We start from the raw sequence: 26,930 nt of genomic DNA on the forward strand, positions 1-26,930 counted from the left end.
GTATGACTTTAGAATCTCACTAGAACACTATTACCACAATAAGCAGATAAGGGATTTTCCAGAATTATCCTAGTAAATGTGTCTAATTACATCTGAAACGCTCCCACTGCTGGCGCCTTTTTTTTTTTTAGTGCTTCACTAACTTTCCTCATCCACGAATATTTCATTCTCACTCAAATTATTAGGGAAATCGTTGATTTCTCGGTCTGAATAGCTCTTGCTGATGGAGGCTATGATTATAAACAATGTGAGGAGCCCTAAGACCTGTGACGTCACATCATCTACTACTTCCGGTACAGGCAAGGCTTTTTTATTAGCGACCAAAAGTTGCGAACATTATCGTCGATGTTCACTACTCAATCCTTTCAGCAAAACTATGGCAATATGGCGAAATGATCAAGTATGACACATTTAATGGAGCTGCTATTCCCGTTTGAATAAGAAAATCTCATTTCAGTAGGCCTTTAAATGCTCTCATTGGCAGTTATGGCCCTGAAACTGTTGCCCACCCGAACGCCACCCAAGGGAGGTTTTTCGGGCACGTCTGACCGGAAGGAGGCCACGGGGAAGACCCAGGATACGTTTGGAAGACTATGTCGCCCAGCTGGTCTGGGAAAGCCTCGGGATCCCCCGGGAAGAGCTGGAATGAAGTGGCCGGGGCGAGGGAAGTCTGGGCTTCCCTGCTTAGGCTGCTGCCCCCGCGACCTGACCTCGGATAAGCAGAAGAAGATGGATGGATGGATGGATAGTTATGAGCAGTTTTTTCACAGCTCAGTTAAGACAGCTGTGCAGTTTATTCCTGTTTTCGGTCATCCAGTCAAAAGGATGTAAAATGGTCTTGGGTTTTACTAACACTACATTTATATTTAAATCATTTTAGTCATGATATGTTGGGCATTTTTTCCCATTTTCAGATAAAATTTGGGGTGTCTCATAGGCACTCAATTATTACTCTGCTAATCGGGTAATACAAGGATCCAATCCAATCCTCTTTAGTTATATAGCACATTTAAACAACACAAATGTTTCCAAAGTGATGCACAAAAATATTAAAAACAAAGGAGCTGGAACGAAGCGGCTGGGGCGAGGGAAGTCTGGGCTTCCCTGCTTAGGCTGCTGCCCCCGGGACCTGGCTTCAGATAAGCGGAAGAAGTTCGATGGATGGATGGATAAATTACAAAAAATATTTTTAACCCAATTAGATTAAATTAAATTATTTCCCACGGCACACCAGACTGCACAGTGGTTGAAAATCACTGGTTTAGACCATTTACACGTCCACTGAGAACAGGTCACGGTGAAAGTGGACCTCTTGGCCCTCTGGCAAAGCCCATTGCGTCGTGGGTTGGGGGATGTCTTCTTACCTCCAGTGGGCTGATCTCGAAGGCGTCTGCTATCTTGGCATAGAGCTCCTTGACGTTGCCGAAGCCCTCGATCCTGCCCGTGGGGCTTCCGTGGGCCAGCTGCGTGTGGAAGACCAGTTTGGGCCGCAGGTTGGCGGGCGGAGGCGGCAGACCGGCGCCATTGACGGCTGACTTAGTGAGCGAACCCCCGGCACCTGCGTGACCGCCGCCGACCTCCTCGTTGTCCACCAGGTGCTCCTTGGTCGACTTGTTTTTCTTCCTCCACGGACCCAGCGGCATTTTCTTGTCGTCGTTTGCTTGTCAGCGCCGCTAAAACATTGGAACTTGTTGAAGAACAACAATCTTCCTCGCTCTTATTTACTTCCTCCTTTCCGCGTCGAGCGCTTCTTCTTTCCTTCTTTCTTTCTTTCTTCCTTCCCACCGGCGACACTTTTCTCTTCCCTCACCTGGCCGCGACTGGTTCCTGGACAGCGTGTTTTTGGAGCAAATAACACCGGCAAAGAGGCAACAGGTAGCCGGGGATCAAGTGCGAGGAAACCTGCAGCTAACAATAGCTGCTGTGTACGCGCCTCTGATGTGCGCAGGCGCACTGAGGACCCGGCAGCACCTGTGCACTCCAGCGGCCACTTTATTGGGTACACCTGCATCACTTAACCCAGTGGTTCTCAACCTTTTTTCAGTGATGTACCCCCTGTGGACATTTCTTTAATTCAAGTACCCCCTAATCAGAGCAAAGCATTTTTGGTTGAAAAAAGAGATAAAGTAGTAAAATACAGCACTATGCCATCAGTTTCTGATTTTAAATTGTATAACAGTGCAAATATTGCTCATTTGTAGTGGTCTTTCTTGAACTATTTGGAAAAAAAGATATAAAAATAAATAAAAACTTGTTGAAAAATAAACAAGTGATTCAATTATAAATAAAGATTTCTACACATAGAAGTAATCCTCAACTTAAATTACCCTCTTTGGGGATTGTAATAGAGATCCATCTGGATTCATCAACTTACTTCTAAACATTTCTTCACAAAAAAAGAAATCTTTAACATCAATATTTATGGAACATCCATCCATTTTCTACCGCTTATTCCCTTTCGGGGCCGCGGGGGCCGCTGGCGCCTAACATGTCCACAAAAAAATCGTCGACACTGAATATTGCATTGTTGCATTTCTTTTCACACTTTATGAACTTACATTCATATTTTGTTGAAGTATTATTCAATAAATATATTTATAAAGGATTTTTGAATTGTTGCTATTTTTAGAATATTTTAAAAAAATCTCACGTACCCCTTGGCATACCTTCAAGTACCCCCATTTGAGAACCACTGACTTAACCCAGAGGTGTCAAAGTAATTTTTACTGAGGGCCACATTGCAGTTATCTTTAGCCCTGGAGGGCTGCTTCTAAAAGTAAACGCATTATTTAGTAGATTTTCCCAAGAATTTAAATGTAAAAAAATGTTGGTAAATTGCAATAATCTCACCACAAAATTTTTAAGTGTATTAAGTGAATTATATTTATATAGCGCTTTTTCTCAATTGACTCAAAGTGCTTTACATAGTGAAACCCAATATCTAAGTTACATTTAAACCAGTGTGGGTGGCACTGGGAGCAGGTGGGTAAAGTGTCTTGCCCAAGGACACAACGGCAGTGACTAGGTTGGCAGAAGCGGGAATCGAACCTGCAACCCTCAAGTTGCTGGCACGGCCACTCTACCAACCGAGCTAAACCATTAAACAGTAAATTACTGTAAAGCAGACCTGGGCAAATTAAGGCCCCAGGGCCACATGCGGCCCATTAAGCTTTTCAATCTGGCCCGCCGGACATTCCCAAATATATTTTTTTAAATCTTTAAGATGGAAAGTGTAGCTGCCATTATGATGTACACTCATGTTTTATAATGACCATAAGTCTTGAACTATAAAAGATATTTCAATGGTTGGAATCTGTGCTTTTGCATTATATTTTAGTGACTAGTGTTGTCCTGATAACAATATTATTTTGATACTTTTCAGTACTTTTTGATACGTTTCTATATAAAGGGCGCTACAAACCCCATTTCCATATGAGTTGGGAAATAGTGTTAGATGTAAATATAAACAGAATACAATGATTTGCAAATCCTTTTCAAGCCATATTCAGTTGAATATGCTACAAAGACAACATATTTGATGTTCAAACTCATAAACTTTATTTTTTTTTGCAAATAATAATTAACTTAGAATTTCATGGCTGCAACACGTGCCAAAGTAGTTGGGAAAGGGCATGTTCACCACTGTGTTACATCACCTTTTCTTTTAACAACACTCAATAAACGTTTGGGAACTGAGGAAACTAATTGTTGAAGCTTTGAAAGTGGAATTATTTCCCATTCTTGTTTTATGTAGAGCTTCAGTCCTTCAACAGTCCGGGGTCTCCGCTCTCCTATTTTACGCTTCATAATGCGCCACACATTTTTGATGGGAGACAGGTCTGGACTGCAGGCGGGCCAGGAAAGTACCCGCACTCTTTTTTTATGAAGCCATGCTGTTGTAACACTTGTCTTGCTGAAATAAGCAGGGGCGTCCATGATAACGTTACTAGGATGACAACATATGTTGCTCCAAAACCTGTATGGACCATTCAGCATTAATGGTGCCTTCACAGATGTGTAAGTTACCCATGTCTTGGGCACTAATACACCCCCATACCATCACAAATGCTGGCTTTTGAACTTTGCGCCTAGAACAATCCGAATGGTTATTTTCGTCTTTGTTCTAGAGGACACCACGTCCTCTGTTTCCAAAAAAAATTAGAAATGTGGACTGGTCAGACCACAGAACACCTTTCCCCTTTGCATCAGTCCATCTTAGATGAGCTCGGGCCCAGCCAGGCCGGCTGCGTTTCAGGATACTGTTGATAAATGGGTTTGGCTTTGCATAGTAGAGTTTTAACTTGCACTTACAGATGTAGCAACAAACTGTAGTTACTGACAGTGGTTTTATGAAGTGTTCCTGAGCCCATGTGGTGATATCCTTTACACACTGATGTCAGTTTTGGATGCAGTACTGCCTGAGGGATCAAAAGTCTGTAATATCATTGCTTTTGTGCAGTGATTTCTCCAGATTCTCTGAACCTTTTAATGATTTTACGGACTGTAGATGGTAAAATCCCTAAATTCCTTGCAATAGCTCGTTGAGAAATGTTGTTCTAGAACTGTTCGACAATTTGCTTACAAATAGTGACCCTCGCCCCATCCTTGTTTGTGAATTACTAGCATTTCATGGAAGCTGCTTTTAGACCCAATCATGGCACCCACCTGTTCCCAATTAGCCTGCACACCTGTGGGACGTTCCATATAAGTGTTTGATGAGCATTCCTCAACTTTATCAGTATTTATTGTCACCTTTCCCAACTTCTCTGTCACGTGTTGCTGGCATCAAATTCTAAAGTTAATGATTATTTGCAGAAAAAAAATGTTTATGAGTTTGAACATCAAATATGTTGTCTTTGTAGCATATTCAACTGAATATGGGTTGAAAAGGATTTGCAAATCATTGTATTCTGTTTATATTTACATCTAACACAATTTCCCAACTCAAATGGAAAAGGGGCTTGTAGAAAAAATTGCATTATTGGCTTTATTTGATCAAAATTTCTTAGGGTGTGGCCGACCTTTACTTTTTAGAGGCGGTATGGTACTGAATATGATTCATTAGTATGGCGGTACTATACTAACACCCATGTAGCGTACAACCCTACTAGTTACTCTGGTAATCTACGTCACAGCAGGTCAGACGAGGCACCAAGCAGTGTGGGTGGGGAGCGTTTCCACAGAGTGTTTCCGGAGCAGCCAGCCTGAAATGTGGGTGTCAGGGACAGACGTGGAAGGAGATTTTTACAAGAAAGTTCTAATACTTAGTGATACATCACATATATCAGATTGTAGATGTTTTTTGTTTTTTTGCCCTTGGCGTTCATATTTCGCTGAGTTTGTTGCGTTTGGCTTGATTGTAAAATATGTCGATTGAGAAGGGGCGTGATGTTCATATGTTCTCAATATTCAGAGTTTTATCGTTCATAGAAAAAAATAAAATTCCATTCCGTTTTTAAGGAGGTCTGTCATAACATTTTTAGCATTCAATCAGACTTTATTGTGAGGTTTTGTATTAGTTTACCTAAAAATAAATAAACCTACCCCCAGACACATTTTTTTCTCTAAATTCGCCCACCCGAGTCAAAATAATTGCCCAGGCCTGCACTACAGATAGTAGTGGGTAGAGCTATATCAGTATATATTATATACTGTATATAAAATATGTAAATATTACATATATGTTGTATTTTATATTGCTACCACGGTACATTTTCAGTCTACTTTATACCTGCATTATCCTTTCCATCCTTACACTTTCCATCCTTTGTAACTGAGCTATTGTGTGGAACAATTTTCCTTGTGGATCAATAAAGTTTGTCTAAGTCTAAGTATTACAGTAAATGCCAAAACGACACCGCAGTTTATCACAGTAAAAAAAAAAAGTACTTTTTTTTTCATTTAGAGAAAAATGCTGAAAAAAACGCAGTAAATTTCGCAATTTTACCCATCCATCCATCCATTTTCTACCGCTTATTCCCTTTTGGGGTCGCGGTGGGCGCTGGCGCCTATCTCAGCTACAATCGGGCGGAAGGCGGGGTACACCCTGGACAAGTCGCCACCTCATCGCAGGGCCGCAATTTTACCATGAAATCTATTTCTACTTTTACATTGCATTATTTGATGGATAACTTGCTTTGAAATCATTATTATTAGTATTTAATTATATTTCAAAAAATTAATCAAATGTTTGATGGTATATTTTTGCATAATTAGACAAGTATTTCTGATCTGATTTAATTAATTTAACTTTTATGCGAAGTGAATTATATTTATCTAGCGCTTTTCTCTAGCGACTCAAAGCGCTTTTACATAGTGAAACCCAATATCTAAGTTACATTCAAACCAGTGTGGGTGGCACTGGGAGCAGGTGGATAAAGTGTCTTGCCCAAGGACACAACGGCAGTAACTAGGATGTCAGAAGCGGGGATCGAACCTGGAAGCCTCCAGTTGCTGGCACGGCCACTCTACCAACCAAGATATATATATATATATATATATATATATATATATATATATGCACGTATGTGTGTGTGTGTGTGTGTGTTTTATGTTGCACGATTGCACCAAGAAAAATTCCTAGTTTGTGAACCCGTTCTCCAACAATGGCAATAAAAAACTGTTCTGATTCTGATTCTGATTAAGTTTTGACATAATTTGCGATTACATTTTAATTTTTTTTCCTCCCAAAATAGAAATAAATAATACATTTAGTAAGAAAAGTTACAGTACTTTATTGATACAGGGCCAAATAAAATGCAGTGGCGGGCCACATTTGGCCCCCGGGCCTTGAGTTTGATACCAGTGACTTAACCCAAAGGTGTCTTTTTCTACATACTTTGTATGGAATTTAGGGAAATTTGCATTTTTCCTTTTTAATGTACAAGAAGACAAAATACATGTATATACTCATAGACAAGGATATTACTGTATTACGGTAGTTTGAGTACAAAAACTTCAACTTTTGCTGGACATTGTGCTTATTTGCAGTTTTTTGGCCCCAATTTGCCTCCCAAATCGCACTTTTACACTGCACTCTTGTCGCATGAGCGCTTCCACAACAGGTGTATTTATCCACCCGGAATAAAAAGGATTCGTCACAGGTATTAAAGTGTTTGCAGACATATAAATATAAAGTATGTGTAAAAAATACACACACCCAACGGCCTTAAAATATACAAATTAAGGAAGAATGGGTTTTACTGTGTAGCTGACTGCAGCTAAAAACAAAAGTGGCCCCTGACTGCATCATCAACTCATCCCACCAAGGGACCTCCCATGCACTTGTCGTGATGAGTGATGTAGCGTCCCCTGGTGGTGAGTATAAGATCTGTAAGTGAAGTGTTGGCAGCAGCTGGCCTGCTCACTAGTTTGAAGCAAAAAACACACCCAGCGTTTTCGACATTGCCCTTTGCGCATTGGAGCTGGAGTAATAAAACCGTCATATGTGCTTACAATACTTTATCAGTTCACATGGAAATATTTAAGTTAAAATTCAAGCTTTACAAGGTTATTTCTAAACAACACGCACACACGGTGGAACGTAATCATGACTCCGAACTCCCAAAGGAAACCTGTCACGTCTTTGAGAAAGCATTTCTTTGGCACAACACATGTTGGGCTTCACCAGAACTTTTATGGCGAGTGTGATGGAAAGGGAGAGAAGTCTGTGTACAAACCCCGTTTCCATATGAGTTGGGAAATGGTGTTAGATGTAAATATAAACAGAATACAATGATTTGCAAATCCTTTTCAAGCCATATTCAGTTGAATATGTTACAAAGACAACATATTTGATGTTCAAACTCAAACTTTATTTTTTTTTGCAAATAATAATTACCTTAGAATTTCATGGCTGCAACACGTGCCAAAGTAGTTGGGAAAGGGCATGTTCACCACTGTGTTACATCACCTTTTCTTTTAACAACACTCAATAAACATTTGGGAACTGAGGAAACTAATTGTTGAAGCTGTGAAAGTGGAATTCTTTCCCATTCTTGTTTTATGTAGAGCTTCAGTCGTTCAACAGTCCGGGGTCTCCGCTGTCGTATTTTACGCTTCATAATGCACCACACATTTTCCATGGGAGACAGGTCTGGACTGCAGGCGGGCCAGGAAAGTACCCACACTCTTTTTTTACGAAGCAACACTGTTGTAACACGTGCTGAATGTGGCTTAGCATTGTCTTGCTGAAATAAGCAGGGGCGTCCATGAAAAAGACGACACTTAAATGGCAGCATATGTTGTTCCAAAACCTGTATGTACCTTTCAGCATTAATGGTGCCTTCACAGATGTGTAAGTTACCCATGCCTTGGGCACTAATGCACCCCCATACCATCACAGATGCTGGCTTTTAAACTTTGCGTCGATAACAGTCTGGATGATTTGCTTCCCCTTTGCTCCGGATGACACAATGTCGAATATTTCCAAAAACAATTTGAAATGTGGACTCGTCAGACCACAGAACACTTTTCCACTTTGCATCAGTCCATCTTAGATGATCTCGGGACCAGAGAAGCCGGCGGCGTTTCTGGATGTTGTTGATAAATGGCTTACGCTTTGCAGAGTAGAACTTTACCTTGAAAAAGACAACGCTTAGATGGCAGCATATGTTGTTCCAAAACCTGTACGTACCTTTCAGCATTAATGGTGCCTTCACAGATGTGTAAGTTACCCATGCCTTGGGCACTAATGCACCCCCATACCATCACACATGCTGGCTTTTCAACTTTGCGTCGATAACAGTCTGGATGGTTCGCTTCCCCTTTGGTCCGGATGACACGATGTCGAATATTTCCAAAAACAATTTGAAATGTGGACTCGTCAGACCACAGAACACTTTTCCACTTTGCATCAGTCCATCTTAGATGATCTCGGACCCAGAGAAGCCGGCGGCGTTTCTGGATGTTGTTGATAAATGACTTTCGCTTTGCATAGTAGAGCTTTAACTTGCACTTACAGCTGTAGCGACAAACTGTATTTAGTGACAGTGGTTTTCTGAAGTGTTCCTGAGCCCATGTGGTGATATCCTTTAGAGATTGATGTCGGTTTTTGATACAGTGCCATCTGAGGGATGGAAGGTCACGCTCATTCAATGTTGGTTTCCGGCCATGCCGCTTACGTGGAGTGATTTCTCCAGATTCTCTGAACCTTTTGATGATATTATGGAGCGTAGATGTTGAAATCCCTAAATTTCTTGCAATTGCACTTTGAGAAAGTTGTTCTTAAACTGTTTGACTATTTGCTCACACAGTTGTGGACAAAGGGGTGTACCTCGCCCCATCCTTTCTTGCGAAAGACTGAGCATTTTTTGGGGAAGCTGTTTTTATAGCCAATCATGGCACCCACCTGTTCCCAATTAGCCTGCACACCTGTGGGATGTTCCAAATAAGTGTTTGATGAGCAATCCTCTACTTTATCAGTATTTATTGCCACCTTTCCCAACTTCTTTGTCATGTGTTGCTGGCATCAAATTCTAAAGTTAATGATTATTTGCACATAAAAAAAAATGTTTATCGGTTTGAACATCAAATATGTTGTCTTTGTAGCATATTCAACTGAATATGGGTTGAAAAGGATTTGCAAATCATTGTATTCTGTTTATATTTACATCGAACACAATTCCCCAACTCATATGGAAACAGGGTTTGTACGTACAGATGGTCTTGGCAGCATGCGTGATATTTATAAAAACACCCAAAACGTCCAAAAATAGTGGTGATATCTCACATTCGTCCTTTGCCTGTGTGGAGATGCCAGTCCCGCCCGCTGCATCGCTACTTGGCCCTAAGCCGGTAAGTGCCGCTTAAGGACATCCTTGGCGTTGCCGGGCAACGTTTCGGGAAAGTTCACATCAAACTCCACCACCAGGTCTCCTCTCTGCTCCGGGTTTTTGGGTAAGGGAAGCCCCTGACCCGCCACAGTCTTTCTCATGCCAGGCTTGACCACGTCCGTGATCTTCATGTTGCACGTGTTGCCGTCTATCGTCGACACGGTAACCGAGCATCCGCACAGCGACTGCAAAGATCAGAAACAAGCAGGTGGCAGAAAGAAACACAGGAATCAGTTGGCGGGCTGAGAAAACACAAGGTTTGTACTTAACGATATTACTAAACACATTTAAAATGATGGCTGTGTTTACAAGGCACATTGTCAGAATAATGGTATCTAAGTTATCACAAAACTTTGTGTTACATTGAGTTCAGCTCGCCCTGCGAGAGCACAAAAGCTGTCTTTGATCCTACCAAGCAAAAGGCTTGTAAAACTCCACTGTGTAGGACGGGGAGCGACATGAGGGCGTCGGTTTCTTTGATGTATTGTAATCCACAGGAAGACTTTGTCTTCATCCGAGATCTACAAAGTGGAGAGGAGGCAGGCACCTCTTCTTTTAACTGTTTTGTAACCAAAGGCCATGGCTGTTTACGACCCCCCTCCCTTTGAAACAGCTGTTGCCATGTAATCAGAGAAAGTCCAAATAAAAGAGGAGGCGTACAATCATTCGTCAGAGCGTGGGAAGACACTGTACCATTGTACAGTGTCGACACATTTCTCCTCAATTGAGCTAAATGTAATTCTGTCTCTGTTTAATTCCTTGCTTCTTGTCTTGTTTAATAGATGTCACGAGTTGAGTTTATACCAAAAAGTTATATTTTGGTTTCATCTGACCACATGACATTCTCCCAATCCATGTATCCATTTTGGTATAAACTCAACTCCTCGTGTTTGGAGGAAGAAGAATACTGAGTTGCATCCCAAGAACACCAAACCTACTGTGAAGCATTGGGGTGGAAACATCATGCTTTGGGGCTGTTTTTCTGCTAAGGGGACAGGACGATTGATCCATGTTAAGGAAAGAATGAATGGGGCCATGTATCGTGAGATTTTGAGCCAAAACCTCCTTCCATCAGTGAGAGCTTTGAATGGTTGACCAAATACAAATTTTCCACCATAATTTACAAATAAATTCTTTAAAATTCCTACAATGTGATTTCCTGGATTTCACATTCTGTCTCTCACAGTTGAAGTGTACCTATGATGAAAATGACAGACCTCTGTCATCATTTTAAGTGGGAGAACTTAAAATAGTCACGCCCTCAGCCAGCAGCGTGAGTGACTTGCTGGTGCACGAAAGCAGACAAGAAATACTGGCTTACAATAAAAAACAAATACTCGGCACTGTCTGGTTTCTAGGACGTATTAAGTCAGTGCACTCAAGACAGAATGCACTGGACAAAATCTGGCATAGCTCGGTTGGTAGAGTGGCCGTGCCAGCAACTTGAGGGTTGCAGGTTCGATTCCCGCTTGTGCCTTCCTAGTTACTGCCGTTGTGTCCTTGGGCAAGACACTTTACCCACCTGCTCCCAGTGCCACCCACACTGCTTTAAATATAACTTAGACCAGGGGTGCCCACACATTTTCTGCAGGCGAGCTACTTTTCAATTGACCAACTCGAGGGGATCTACCTCATTTATATATATCATTTATATTTATTTATTTATGAAAGAGACATTTTTGTAAACAAGTTAAATGTGTTTAATGATAATACAAGCATGTGTAACACATATAGATGTCTTTCTTTCACAAAGACAAGAATATAAGTTGGTGTATTACCTGATTCTGATGACTTGCATTGATTGGAATCAGACAGTATAGTGCTGATAATGTCCACATTTTCAAATGGAGGAGAAAAAAAGTTGTCCTTTCTGTACAATACCACATGAAAGTGGTTGGTTTTTGGCATCTAATTCATCCAGCTTCCATACACTTTACAAGAAAAACATTGGCGGCAAATTCGGTAGCTTGCTTGATTGACATTCACGGCACCCGAGGGTCTTGTGAGATGACGCTGGCTGCTGCCAGTTCATTATTATGAAAATATGACCGAGAGGAAGGCGAGAAACACTTTTTATTTCAACAGACTCTCGCGCCGTACCTTCCGTCAAAACTCTAAAGGCCGACTGCACATTTCCTATCTTCACAATAAAAGCCCTGCTTCATGCTGCCTGCGCTAACAAAATAAGAGTCTCAGAAGACTGGCGTGCACAAGCGATCCCTCAGAAAGCTGGCGTGCACATCACTTGTGCACGCCAGCTTTCCGAGACTCTGTATTTAGTTAGCGCAGGCAGCATGAAGCAGGGCTTTTATTGTGAAGATAGGAAATGTGCAGTCGGCCTTTAGAGTTTTGACGGAAGGTACGGCGCGAGAGTCTGTTGAAATAAAAAGTGTTTCTCGCCTTCCTCTCGGTCATATTTTCATAATAATGATCTTGCAGCAGCCAGCGTCATCTCACAAGACCCTCGGGTACCGTGAATGTCATTTAAGTGACGTCTTGGTGAAGATTGATGATCACTCATTTTTAGGTCTATTTTTTTTAAAAGCCTGGCTGGAGATCGACTGACACGCCCCCCGCGGTCGACTGGTAGCTCGCGATCGACGTAATGGGCACCCCTGAGTTAGATATTGGGTGTCACTATGTAAAGTGCTTTGAGTCACTTGAGAAAAGCGCTATATAAATATAATTCACTAAATTCACTAAGCAGACAGGATCGTCTACAGAGGCAGCCTCTTATCAGCTTCCTGCTCTTTATACAATCAGGAAACGTGCAAATTTACAGATTTTTATTGGAAAAAAAAAATGATTGTAATCATAAAGAAAAACATTTATAACACAGTTTAATTAAAAAATATGAATATTTATTTAATCAATTATTATTTGTTTTACTTTTCCATCAGAACAGGAAATTCTCTCCCTCACTGCAAGTCCATGTTTTTGACTAAACCTACATCCATCCATCCATTTTCTACACTGCAAATAATGAAATCTAAGTAAAATTACATATCTGATATTTGCTTATTTTCTGTCTGATAAAATACTTCTTCTCACTAAGCAGATTTTATGTTAGAGTGTTTTACTTGTTTTGAGGGTTTTGGTCCTAAATGAGGGCTTCACGGTGGCAGAGGGGTTAGTGCGTCTGCCTCACAATACGAAGGTCCTGCAGTCCTGGGTTCAAATCCAGGCTCGGGATCTTTCTGTGTGGAGTTTGCATGTTCTCACCGTGACTGCGTGGTTTCCCTCCGGGTACTCCGGCCCCTCCCACCTCCAAAGACATGCACCTGGGGATAGGCCCCTCCCACCTCCAAAGACATGCACCTGGGGATAGGCCCCTCCCACCTCCAAAGACATGCACCTAGGGATAGGCCCCTCCCACCTTCAAAGACATGCACCTGGGGATAGGCCCCTCCCACCTCCAAAGACATGCACCTGGGGATAGGCCCCTCCCACCTCCAAAGACATGCACCTGGGGATAGGTTGATTGGCAACACTAAATGGTCCCTAGTGTGTGAATGTTGTCTGTCTATATGTGTTGGCCCTGTGATGAGGTGGCGCCTTGTCCAGGGTGTACCGCCTTCCGCCCGATTGTAGCTGAGATAGGCGCCAGCGCCCCCCGCGACCCCGAAAGGGAATAAGCGGTAGGAAATGGATGGATGAAGGGTCCTAAATGATCTCAGTAAGATATTATAGCTTGTTGCTGAGATTTGATGAACTTTATTGAGTAAAACATGCTTGAAACTAGAATATAAACTGTTGCAAAGCTGTGTCAGCAACACTCACAATTATAAATCTATTTTTTAAGTAATAATTTCTTGCTTCAAGCATTAAAAAAATAAATAAATCATGATGCTGAGTGCATATCATTACATCAAGATAATGGCACTAGCATTTACTTAATTTAAGAATATTTTTCAACATCTATCCATCCATTTCCTACCGCTTATTCCCTTTGGGTGTACACCCTGGACAAGTCGCCCCCTCATCGCAGTATTATTCAACATATTAAGCAAAAAGGTCTCATTTTTTTTCCTACCAAAAAAAGTGCACTTATTAGTGAGAATATACTTATTTTAAGGTATTTTTGGGTTCATTGAGGTTAACAAATTTTACTTGTTTTTGAAAGTCTTGACAAGCCGGATTTTCTTGTTCTATTGGCAGATTATTTTGCTATTATATATTCTAACTTTGTGGGCGGTATAGCTCGGTTGGTAGAGTGGCCGTGTCAGCAACTTGAGGGTTGCAGGTTTGATCCCCGCTGCCGCCATCCCAGTCGCTGTCGTTGTGTCCTTGGGCAAGACACTTTACCCACCTGCTCCCAGTGCCACCCACACTGCTTTAAATGTAACTTAGATATTGGGTTTCACTATGTAAAAGCGCTTTGAGTCACTAGAGAAAAGCGCTATATAAATATAATTCACTTCACTTCACTTCAATAATATGCCCCTAATTTTTGTATTTTTTTCTTCTTGTTTTTGACCACTGACGGGTTTGCTGGGGTCTATCTCAGCTGCATTTGGGCAGAAGGCGGGGTACACCCTGGACAAGTCGCCACCTCATCGCAGAATTATTCAACATATTAAGCAAAAAGGTCTAAATTTGTTTTCCTACCAAAAAAAGTGCACTTGTTATTAGTGAGAATATACTTATTTTAAGGTATTTTTGGGTTCATTGAGGTTAGCTCATTTTACTTGTTTTGGAAAGTCTTGACAAGCCGGATTTTCTTGTTCTATTGGCAGATTATTTTGCTATTATATATTCTAACTTTGTGGGCGGTATAGCTCGGTTGGTAGAGTGGCCGTGTCAGCAACTTGAGGGTTGCAGGTTTGATCCCCGCTGCCGCCATCCCAGTCGCTGTCGTTGTGTCCTTGGGCAAGACACTTTACCCACCTGCTCCCAGTGCCACCCACACTGCTTTAAATGTAACTTAGATATTGGGTTTCACCATGTAAAAGCGCTTTGAGTCACTAGAGAAAAGCGCTATATAAATATAATTCACTTCACTTCACTTCAATAATATGCCCCTAATTTTTTGTATTTTTTTCTTCTTGTTTTTGACCACTGACGGGTTTGCTGGGGTCTATCTCAGCTGCATTTGGGCAGAAGGCGGGGTACACCCTGGACAAGTCGCCACCTCATCGCAGAATTATTCAACATATTAAGCAAAAAGGTCTAAATTTGTTTTCCTACCAAAAAAAGTGCACTTGTTATTAGTGAGAATATACTTATTTTAAGGTATTTTTGGGTTCATTGAGGTTAGCTCATTTTACTTGTTTTGGAAAGTCTTGACAAGCCGGATTTTCTTGTTCTATTGGCAGATTATTTTGCTATTATATATTCTAACTTTGTGGGCGGTATAGCTCGGTTGGTAGAGTGGCCGTGTCAGCAACTTGAGGGTTGCAGGTTTGATCCCCGCTGCCGCCATCCCAGTCGCTGTCGTTGTGTCCTTGGGCAAGACACTTTACCCACCTGCTCCCAGTGCCACCCACACTGCTTTAAATGTAACTTAGATATTGGGTTTCACCATGTAAAAGCGCTTTGAGTCACTAGAGAAAAGCGCTATATAAATATAATTCACTTCACTTCACTTCAATAATATGCCCCTAATTTTTTGTATTTTTTTCTTCTTGTTTTTGACCACTGACGGGTTTGCTGGGGTCTATCTCAGCTGCATTTGGGCAGAAGGCGGGGTACACCCTGGACAAGTCGCCACCTCATCGCAGAATTATTCAACATATTAAGCAAAAAGGTCTAAATTTGTTTTCCTACCAAAAAAAGTGCACTTGTTATTAGTGAGAATATACTTATTTTAAGGTATTTTTGGGTTCATTGAGGTTAGCTCATTTTACTTGTTTTGGAAAGTCTTGACAAGCCGGATTTTCTTGTTCTATTGGCAGATTATTTTGCTATTATATATTCTAACTTTGTGGGCGGTATAGCTCGGTTGGTAGAGTGGCCGTGTCAGCAACTTGAGGGTTGCAGGTTTGATCCCCGCTGCCGCCATCCCAGTCGCTGTCGTTGTGTCCTTGGGCAAGACACTTTACCCACCTGCTCCCAGTGCCACCCACACTGCTTTAAATGTAACTTAGATATTGGGTTTCACCATGTAAAAGCGCTTTGAGTCACTAGAGAAAAGCGCTATATAAATATAATTCACTTCACTTCACTTCAATAATATGCCCCTAATTTTTTGTATTTTTTTCTTCTTGTTTTTGACCACTGACGGGTTTGCTGGGGTCTATCTCAGCTGCATTTGGGCAGAAGGCGGGGTACACCCTGGACAAGTCGCCACCTCATCGCAGAATTATTCAACATATTAAGCAAAAAGGTCTAAAATTTTTTTCCTACCAAAAAAAGTGCACTTGTTATTAGTGAGAATATACTTATTTTAAGGTATTTTTGGGTTCATTGAGGTTAGCTCATTTTACTTGTTTTGGAAAGTCTTGACAAGCCGGATTTTCTTGTTCTATTGGCAGATTATTTTGCTTAATTCAAATTGAATACCTCTAATTTTTGTATTTTTTTTTTTCTCGTTTTTGACCACTGAAAGGTTTGCTGGGGTCTATCTCAGCTGCATTTGGGCAGAAGACGGGGTACACCCTGGACAAGTCACCCCCTCATCGCAGTATTATTCAACATATTAAGCAAAAAGGTCTAATTTTTTTTTCCTACCAAAAAAAGTGCACTTGTTATTAGTGAGAATATACTTATTTTAAGGTATTTTTGGGTTCATTGAGGTTAACAAATTTTACTTGTTTTGGAAAGTCTTGACAAGCCGGATTTTCTTGTTCTATTGGCAGATTATTTTGCTTAATTCAAATTGAATACCTCTAATTTTTGTATTTTTTTTTTCTCGTTTTTGACCACTGAAAGGTTTGCTGGGGTCTATCTCAGCTGCATTTGGGCAGAAGACGGGGTACACCCTGGACAAGTCGCCACCTCATCGCAGTATTATTCAACATATTAAGCAAAAAGGTCTAATTTTTTTTCCCTACCAAAAAAAGTGCATTTGTTATTAGTGAGAATATACTTATTTTAAGGTATTTTTGGGTTCATTGAGGTTAACTAATTTTACTTGTTTTGGAAAGTCTCGACAAGCCGAATTTTCTTGTTCTATTGGCAGATTATTTTGCTTAGTTCCAATAATATACCCCTAATTTTTGTATATATTTTTTTCTTGTTTTTGACCACTGACGGGTTTGCTGGGGTCTATCTCAGCTGCATTTGGGCAGAAGGCGGGGTACACCCTGGACAAGTCGCCCTCATCGCAGGGACATTGACTAAACCTAACACCTCAATATCCTCAAATATTGCTGCTGAAACACCACAGATCACATAATCCATGTGTTAGGATACCATGTGTCCTACCTATGGCAACGTGTTTCACTTCTGACTTGATCCACAATAGTAATAGAAATGCATTGTTTTATTCATTGTAGTATAATTTCATGAATAGATTTGACTTCCGGGGGTGCGGTGTATTTATCGCTGGAGCTCTTGAAAGGTTAGCTGACAATACCAGGATGTGCAGAACAGCAAACATTCAGTGTGATTAAAGCCTGTTTAAATATTTGTTCCGACGGCTCTGAATGAATCACATCACGCAGAGATTCATCCGAGCGGGGCGAGTAGGCGGAACCGTAAAAATACATCTGGCAGCGCGAGCGTGTGGGCGGCCGCCACCTCTCTGATGCCTCATGGAGATGTCGGCTATGATTTGTCAATGCTGATGAAACAGGTTACATAAGTGGAATCGGTACAATTTTCATTCAGTGCGACGTCTCACCTGTCTGAGGCTTACGTGGACCGGATACACGATGTTGGAGCCTTCCCGCCTGAAGTGAGGGTGAGGCTTGTCCTTGATGACGAAAACGATGTCGGCCGGGATGGCGTTGGGCGACTCGTCTCCCTCCCGCGGGAATGTGATCTTTGTTCCCTCCTTCCAGCCGCGCTTGATCTCAATAGTGAGGATCTTGTCCTCGGTGCGCATGGTCCTGCCGTCTGGGTTCAACCTTTTGCGAGAGATCTTCATCCTCTTGGTGCAGCCGTGGAACACCTCCTCCAGGGAGACCCTTAGTTCGTGGATGATGGCGGGGTCCTGCTTGCGCCGGGACCCCTGCTGCTGCTGCTGCTGTCCTCCGGGGCCGGCTTGCCCGTCCCGAGGGAATCCGTTCAGGTTGAAGCTGGTGAAGGAGCCAAACGGATCGTTTCCGTCCACCTCCATGTCATCGTCGTCGCGCCCGTTGGCCTTGCGCCCGAAGAACATGTCAAAGGGGTTGGAGCCCCCGAAGAACGTGGCGAAGGTGGCGTGAGGATCCCCGTGGAAGGTGTATGTGAAGGTGTTGCCTTGCCCGTCGGTGGGAGGACCGCTTCCTCCCTTGAGACCTGAAGTACAACAAAGAACGCTTTACCACAGGGGTCTCAAACTCCATTTACCTGGGGGCCACTGGATGCAGAGTCTGGGTGAGGCTGGGCCGCAAGAAAAGATTTCTTTAAAAAAAAAGTTTGCATACTCCTCAGCATGTCTAGTTGTATAATGACGTTTCAAATTGTATTCATTCTCACCAAATGTATATTTCTATCTACTTTTTAGGATCAACCAATCACATCTTTTGAAATGATGACTCATACCTAGCAACGGGGTCAAACTACACCTCCTCACTAAGATAGGAGTTTCTGTCCCTTCCTTACTCATAGTTCACTGAGAATGTTCTGGAATCCCTCCTAAACCAAGACTCCTTGCTAGGAACTTTTAGGTTAAGTTAGGGGCTCTCGAAGAGGATTCTCAGATTCTTTAGGAAAACGGGCTAATGTGTCTTGATGGAACAACAGTCAAACCTTTGAGAGGCCTCCCTATGTCTAACATTAAAAAAAGTACATTTGGTACAAAATGTGGCTGCTAGACTTTTAACAGGAACAAGAAAGTTTGATCATATTAGGCCTATACTGTATATACCTTTATATACATATATACATACATATATACCTATACTGTATATACCTTTATATACATACATATATACCTATACTGTATATACCTTTATATACATATATACATACATATATACCTATACTGTATATACCTTTATATACATATATACATACATATATACCTATACTGTATATACCTTTATATACATATATACATACATATATACCTATACTGTATATACCTTTATATACATATATACATACATATATACCTATACTGTATATACCTTTATATACATATATACATACATATATACCTATACTGTATATACCTTTATATACATATATACATACATATATACCTATACTGGCTCGCCTGCACTGGCTTCCTGTGCACTTTAGATGCAGAGGAAGGTTTTACTACTTACGTATAAATACTAAACGGTCTAGTTTCATCCTATCTTGCTGATTGTATTGTACCATATGTCCCGGCAAGAAATCCGCGTTCCTAGAACTCCGGCTTATTAGTGATTCCCAAAGCCCCAAAAAAGTCTGTGGGCTATAGAGCGTTTTCTATTCGAACCCCAGTACTCTGGAATGCCCTCCCGGTAAGAGAAGAGATGCTACCTCAGTAGAAGCATTTAAGCCCCATCTTAAAACTCATTTGTATACGCCCCCTTTTAGACCAGTTGATCTGCCGTCTTTTTTCTGATCTGCCTTCCTCCCCTGCGTGGAGAGATTATTAGGTGACCACAGATGACTAACTAGCTGTTCAAAGTCAGGACCCAGGGTGGACCGCTCATTCGTGCATTAGTTGGGGATGGCTCTGCTCCACTCAAGATGATCCCCTTCTGGCCCCACTATGGACTGGACTCTCACACTATTAACTAGATCCACTCGACGTCCATTGCACCGGTCGCCCAGGGGTGGGGGATCCCACATCTGCGGTCCCTGCCAAGGTTTCTCATTGTATCCCATTGGGTTGAGTTTTTTCTTGCCCTGATGTGGGATCTGAGCCGAGGACGTCGTTGTGGCTTGTGCAGCCCTTTGAAACACTTGGAATTAAGGGCTATCAAAATAAACTTGGGTTGATTGATTGATTGATTGATTGATTGATTGATTGATTGATTGATTGATTGAGAGAATCTACCAATCGACTAGACATTGAAGGCTTAAGATACTTCATTGTTAGGTAAATACTGGAACAAACACTTCTGAACAGTCTAATGTCTGGAGTTTGGGAGATTGCTATTTGTAAATTCTGTACTCAACACTCTGTAGACTTAATTCCAACCGTCAATCATCATTATCCTTACGTGGCACTACTCTCACGTCTTCTGCCAACCAATAAAGCTTAGTTATGATTATAATGATAATTACACTCGCACACTATCACTTTAGACCAGGGATATTCAACTGAAATTGTTTTGTTAGCCACATTTTCAGAACGCTAAGAACACGGTGGCCAGACTTCTGACTTAACTTCACTAAGTCTTTGTATATTCCAGAGAAACAGCATCCTCTGCAGTAGATATTTGATTTTGGTCTATTTATTTTGTCAGAGTTACAGGAGCACTCTGCTTTTTTTAAAGACGGTCTACAAAAATTTGAGTCAATCACCAGTTTTTAACTAAACTCTTGGACCACTAGTTGAATAGCACAAATGATCAAAAAGAGAGGATATGATATGAAACATTGATGAACACTAGTGTAACTAAAGATGTTAAACAAATGACAACTGGCTGCATCTGAAGTAACCAAGCTAAAACAAGACCTTAGTTACATGAATAAGATTATGAAAAAAATGTTGATGGCCGTAAACCAGAGGGTTTAAAGGGGTGCCTCGAGGAACACTTCAGTTGTGTAAATCATGAGTTTGGATCGTAGACTTCTATGTTTGGATGAAAGGTTAATATGTTAATGCAAAGATTTGGCAATATGATTACAATAGTCCAAAAATGTTTGTCTCCCAAGCAGTGGTGTGCAGTCAGCGGCAGCAAGGTCTTCTCTGCTGGCCTTACAAAAATCATGATCATTAATTAATAAACGTTAATTAAATTTTTATTGACTTTCCATAAATATATAAATATCATAGTCTCTTCATGTCATACTAGGCCCCAGTGTTGCTCTTTTAAGTTAAAGATTTTATCCAATCAGAATTCAGCTAGCTTTTTGCCAACCTGTATGAATTCTGCCTGAGGCCTTCTGACCGTTGCAATAGCCAATCAGAACACAAGTTGTTGACAGTAGCCTTACATTGAACTTGACTGTGATTGGATACTCACTTGTCACTCCCAGGTAGCCAACCAGAATTTGTGATTTACAAAAGCCGAATGTGGCACCGGAGCCAGCGGAGAAATCAGCGGTCCTCATTTTTTTAACCAACAAAACAACGTTGATTCGGTTGCAGATATAACGGTTTGCCTGCCACTTCCACTCAAATCAACCACCTGCGAGCGGTATTGTGAGTTCAATTATATTTTTTCTACATTCAACATGTTTTTTTTTTTATTATTTTTGTTTTGACAGTACCACGTCCGATGGGGGTTTATTGATTTTTAAATGTTGATGGGTAAACACACGGCCCAGTCACTGCTCCCAAGTTTTGAAATGAACCTCGGGGCCAATATTGTGTGATTACCCTGGGGCTGCTAGTTGAAGTGCACCGCATTAAACGCTATATGTCTGGCATGATAATAATAATAATAATGATATTTCTGCATCCTCAGGGAATACACACGATGCACATTGTGATTTAGGAAAGCAGAAACTGGCACCGGAGCCAGACCCGGCCAGCGGAGAAATCAGCGGTACTTATGTTTTTAACTAACAAAGTAGCAGCGCAAAACGTTGATTTGGTTGCAGATATAACGGTTAGCCTCCCACTTCCACTCAAATCAACCACCTACGAGCGGTATTGTGGGTTCAATTATATTCTTTGCACTTTCAACATCCATCCATCCACTAATGGATGGATGGATGTTGAATGTGCAAAAAATATGGATGGATAAACATGTTTTTTTTTACAATTATTTTTGTTTAAACAGTACCACATCCGATGCAGGTTTATTGATTTTTATATATAGATGGGGAAAGGCACGGCCCAGCCACTGCTCCCAAGTTTTGAAATGAACCTCGGGGCCAATATTGTGTCATTACCCGGGGCTGCTAGTTGAATTGCACCGCATTAAAACGCTATACGTCTGACATGATAATAATAATAATAATGATATTTCTGCATCCTCAGGGAACACACACGATGATCATTGTGATTTAGGAAAGCAGAAAGTGGCACCGGAGCCAGACCCGGCCAGCGGAGAAATCAGCGGTACTTACGTTTTTAACAAACAAAGTAGCAGCGCAAAACGTTGATTTGGTTGCAGATATAACGGTTTGCCTGCAACTTCCACTCAAATCAACCACCTACGAGCGGTATTGTGAGTTCAATTATATTTTCCACATTCAACATCCATCCATGGATGGATGGATGGATGGATCAACATGTTTTTTATTTTACACTTATTTTTATTTAGACAGTACCACGTGCGATGCAGGTGTATTGATTTTATCATGTTGATGAGGAAAGGCACGGCCCAGCCACTGCTCCCAAGTTTTGGAAATTAACCTCAGGGCCAATATTGTGTCATTACCCGGGCCGGGTTTGACCCCCGGGGCTGCCAGTTGAATTGCACCGCATTAGACGCTATACGTCTCGCATGATAATAATAATAAAGACATTTCTGCATCCTCAAGGAATACACACGATGCACATTGTGATTTAATAAAGCAGAAAGTGGCACCGGAGCCAGACCCGGCCAGCGGAGAAATCAGCGGTACTTACGTTTTCAACTAACAAAGTAGCAGCGCAAAACGTTGATTTGGTTGCAGATATAAGAGTTTGCCTGCCACTTCCACTCAAATCAACCACCTACGAGCGATATTGTGAGTTCAATTATATTTTTCCACATTCAACATCCATCCATCCACTAATGGAAGGATGGATGGATCAACATGTTTTTTTATACAATTATTTTTGTTTAGACAGTACCACGTCCGATTAATTTTTGTTGATGGGGAAACGCATGGCCCAGCCACTGCTCCCAAGTTTTGGAAATTAACCTCGGGGCCAATATTGTGTCATTACCCGGGCCGGGTTTGACCCCCGGGGCTGCTAGTTGAATTGCACCGCATTAGACGCTATACGTCTGGCATGATAATAATAATAACAATGATATTTCTGCATCCTCAGGGAATACACACGATGCACATTGTGATTTAGGAAAGCAGAAATTGGCACCGGAGCCAGACCCGGCCAGCGGAGAAATCAGCGGTACTTACGTTTTTAACTAACAAAGTAGCAGCGCAAAACGTTGATTTGGTTGCAGATATAACGGTTAGCCTGCCACTTCCACTCAAATCAACCACCTTCGAGCGGTATTGTGAGTTCAATTATATTTTTTCCCACATTCAACATCCATCCAACCACTAATGGATGGATGTTGAATGTGGAAAAAATATGGATGGATAAACATGTTTTTTTTACAATTATTTTTGTTTTGACAGTACCACGTCCGATGCGGGTTTATTTATTTTTAAATGTTGATGGGAAAAGGCACGGCCCAGCTACTGCTCCCAAGTTTTGAAATGAACCTCGGGGCCAATATTGTGTCATTACCCAGGCCGGGTTTGACACCAGGGGCTGCCAGTTGAATTGCACTGCATTAGACGCTATGAGCACAAACACAGTCACGCAATAATGCCTGACATGATAATAAATAAATACATAAAGCATGATCGTTAATTAATAAAATTTAATTTTATTTTTAATTGACTATCCATAAATATATAGCGGCGGCTGTGCAGTTTAACGAACGGAGGACATTCAGTTAACAGACAGTTGCGATAGCCGATCAGAACACAAGTTGTTGACAGTAGCCATACGTTGAACTTGACTATGATTGGATACTCACTTGTCACTCCCAGGTATCCAATCAGAATTTGTGATTTAGGAAAGCAGAAAGTGGCAACGGAGCCAGACCCGGCCAGCGGAGAAATCAGCAGTACTTACTTTTTTAACTAACAAATAACAGCGCAAAACGTTGATTTGGTTGCAGATAAAACGGTTTGCCTGCCACTTCCATTGAAATCAACCACCTACGAGCGGTATTGTGAGTTCAATTATATTTTCCACTTTCAACATCCATCCATCCATGCATGGATAGATGGATGGATGGATCAACATGGTTTTTTTTTTACACTTATTTTTATTTAGACAGTACCACGTGCGATGCAGGTTTATTGATTTTATCATGTTGATGGGGAAAGGCACGGCCCAGCCACTGCTCCCAAGTTTTGGAAATGAACCTCAGGGCCAATATCGTGTCATTACCCTGGCCGGGTTTGACCCTCGGGGCTGCTAGTTGAATTGCACCGCATTAGACGCTATACGTCTGGCATGATAATAATAATAAAGACATTTCTGAATCCTCGGGGAATACACACGATGCACATTGTGATTTAGGAAAGCAGAAACTGGCACCGGAGCCAGACCCGGCCAGCGGAGAAATCAGCGGTACTTACTTTTTTAACTAACAAATAACAGCGCAAAACGTTGATTTGGTTGCAGATATAAGAGTTTGCCTGCCACTTCCACTCAAATCAACCACCTACGAGCGGTATTGTGAGTTCAATTATATTTTTCCACATTCAACATCCATCCATCCACTAATGGAAGGCTCGATGGATCAACATGTTTTTTTTTACAACTATTTTTGTTTTGACAGTACCACGTCCGATGCGGGTTTATTAATTTTTGTTGATGGGGAAACGCACGGCCAAGCCACTGCTCCCAAGTTTTGGAAATGAACGTCAGGGCCAATATTGTGTCATTACCCGGGCCGGGTTTGACCCCCGGGGCTGCCAGTTGAATTGCACCGCATTAGATGCTATACATCTGGCATGATAATAATAATAAAGACAATTCTGCATCCTCAGGGAATATACACGACGCACATTGTGATTTAATAAAGCAGAAACTGGCACCGGAGCCAGACCCGGCCAGCGGAGAAATCAGCGGTACTTATGTTTTTAACTAACAAAGTAGCAGCGCAAAAAATAATAATAAAGACATTTTTGCATCCTCAGGGAACACACACGATGCACATTGAAATACAAACGGGATAATATAAAGGCCTTCCACAATACGTTTTGAGGGAGGGCTGCTGATTAATTCTGCTGCGACAGATGGTGATGACAGCAGCAACGATACATGGACAGAATGTTTTTGAACGACATAACCTTACCTTCTTCCCCATGTTGATCATAAATGTCCCTTTTCTTGGGGTCGCTGAGGACCTCATAAGCCTCGGCGATCTCCTTAAATTTATCTTCGGCGGATGCCGACTTGTTCTTGTCGGGATGCCATTTCAACGCCTGCTTTCTATACGCTTTCTTGATGTCCTCCTCCGAGGCTCCTTTACTGATGCCGAGTATTTTATAATAATCTTTACCCATCCTTTTGAGGGGGGGTTGTAGCTCCAATGTTTTTATCGGTGAAAATGGAGAGATGGAGTAAAAACGCCGCTGCTTCTGGCGGCTGCTTCAGTCCGGACTAACGTCCACCCAGTCGGATGAGAAGAAGCATTTGGGAGGCGACTGGTGAGCTCCGTGGAGCCTGTGTGTTAAATATGATATTTCGAAGAGGGGGGGACCTTTAAATAGCCACGCATCTTCCTCCCCTGCAGGCAGCAGCAGTCTTCAGCTCCGTCAAGCTCAATGTCTGACATCATTCTACTTCCGGTTTGATTTTGAAGCGGAAACGCGACTCGGCTCGGTGATGTTTACCTAAATGTTTATTTATCTCGGTTTAAAACGTCGCTGTCATTAAATGTCGCCGACTGGAAGGTTATAATATTCATGCTTTCAACTAAATAGAACTAGTAATGTCGCTTATCGCAATATGTTTATTTATCGCCACATATGCCGGTGACCGAAGTAGGTAAAGTATACTGACATTTCAAATCTGCTTATTTGTCAAATTAATAACAAACATAAAAAGTACAGTACCTTTCTAAGAAAAATTATTTTCAGCGTTGTTACCGTGTGTTTATTTTGAAGTATTATTATGTGTTTTTTTTATTTAACTTGTCTTGTCAAAATAATTGTTATTGTGTACGTGACATGTCAGGCACGAATAAAGTGCGATACTGAACTGGATTCCAGTTTGCACATTGACTCGGTGAAAAATAAACAAATATACATTTTTATTTGTTTTTAAACTACAGTTTTTAAAAACAGTTTTACCCGTAGGCCAATGATTAATCCATATATCTTACTCTGTTTTAAATAAATAAATATTCACTGTATATCTGCTGCTTATGTTTATTTATTTATTTATTTTCAATTGGTTGCACTTTTATTATTATTACTTTTATTTTGCAATTTATCTATTTATTTAATTTAAAAAAATATTATTTGACTACGTTTACCGTATTGTTTAGCTCATGAATTGCTTTTGTTCTTTGTTTGATTTTGTTTTTATTGTTCAATGCTTTTCATCCTGTAAAGCACTTTGGTTCAATTTAAAAATTGTTGTAAATGTGCTATTTAAATAAAGTTGCCCTGCCAATGTTTCTGGTATTTATGTATTTTTAACGTGGCATTTATTGTCTCTATTGTATTTCAACTGCACCTAACGGAGTGCCGCCTGTATTTTTGCCATGCTCTCATGTTTGATGACAATAAATAATATTCTATTCTATTCTATTCTATTCTATTCTATTCTATTATATTCTTTTTTTTCATTTCTTCAATTATTCCAGGCAATGACATTAAAAAAAGGCCATTGATTAATCTATATATCTTACTCTGTTTTTCACTTTATCTCTGCTGCTTATGTTTCTTATTTTTATTATTTTTATTTTTTTCAATTTGTCGCACTTCTATTATTATCATTTTTATTTTAGAATTGATTTTCATTATCATTATTATTTTTTTATTCGACTCCTTTTACCGTATTGTTTTTGCACTATCTTGTTTAGCTCATTCATTGTTTATGTTCTTTGTTTGTTTTTGTTTTTGTGTTTTTTGCTCTAGGTTTTTAACCTGTAAAGCACTTTGGTTCAATTTAAAAATTGTTGTAAATGTGCTATTTAAATAAAGTTGCCTTGC

At 41.0% G+C, this 26,930-nt stretch overlaps 2 protein-coding genes across 2 annotated transcripts in view; both read right to left on the reverse strand.

The window, feature by feature from the left end:
• The window catches only part of gipc2 (GIPC PDZ domain containing family, member 2), a 30,350-nt gene extending 28,396 nt beyond the window's left edge, over positions 1-1,954 (reverse strand). Inside the window, exon 1 of the mRNA XM_061919635.1 lies at positions 1,365-1,954. Coding sequence (XP_061775619.1) covers positions 1,365-1,643 — 279 coding nt within the window. The 5' untranslated portion in view covers positions 1,644-1,954. The remainder of the gene's footprint in view (positions 1-1,364) is intronic.
• A 4,645-nt stretch (positions 1,955-6,599) lies between these two features.
• On the reverse strand, positions 6,600-25,565 carry dnajb4 (DnaJ heat shock protein family (Hsp40) member B4). The gene is made up of 3 exons (XM_061919638.1): positions 25,064-25,565; positions 17,617-18,215; positions 6,600-10,018 (listed from the first exon to the last, which is right to left on the reverse strand). The coding sequence occupies exons 1-3, from the start codon at positions 25,272-25,274 to the stop codon at positions 9,788-9,790; spliced, it is 1,041 nt and encodes a 346-aa protein (XP_061775622.1). The 5' UTR covers positions 25,275-25,565; the 3' UTR covers positions 6,600-9,787.
• Positions 25,566-26,930: the final 1,365 nt, after the last annotated feature.

The sequence above is a fragment of the Nerophis ophidion genome, linkage group LG14, assembly GCF_033978795.1.
Source record: "Nerophis ophidion isolate RoL-2023_Sa linkage group LG14, RoL_Noph_v1.0, whole genome shotgun sequence".
Taxonomy (NCBI): Eukaryota; Metazoa; Chordata; class Actinopteri; order Syngnathiformes; family Syngnathidae; genus Nerophis; species Nerophis ophidion.

Bases quoted from the DNA above. Each gene is read 5' to 3' on its own strand.
- dnajb4 (XM_061919638.1), bottom strand. From the start codon at position 25,274: ATGGGTAAAGATTATTATAAAATACTCGGCATCAGTAAAGGAGCCTCG. The intron at 18,216-25,063 runs GTAAGGTTATGT...GTTGTACTTCAG, and splicing joins TGATCAACATGGGGAAGAAG to GTCTCAAGGGAGGAAGCGGT. The intron at 10,019-17,616 runs GTGAGACGTCGC...TGATCTTTGCAG, and splicing joins TCCACGTAAGCCTCAGACAG to TCGCTGTGCGGATGCTCGGT.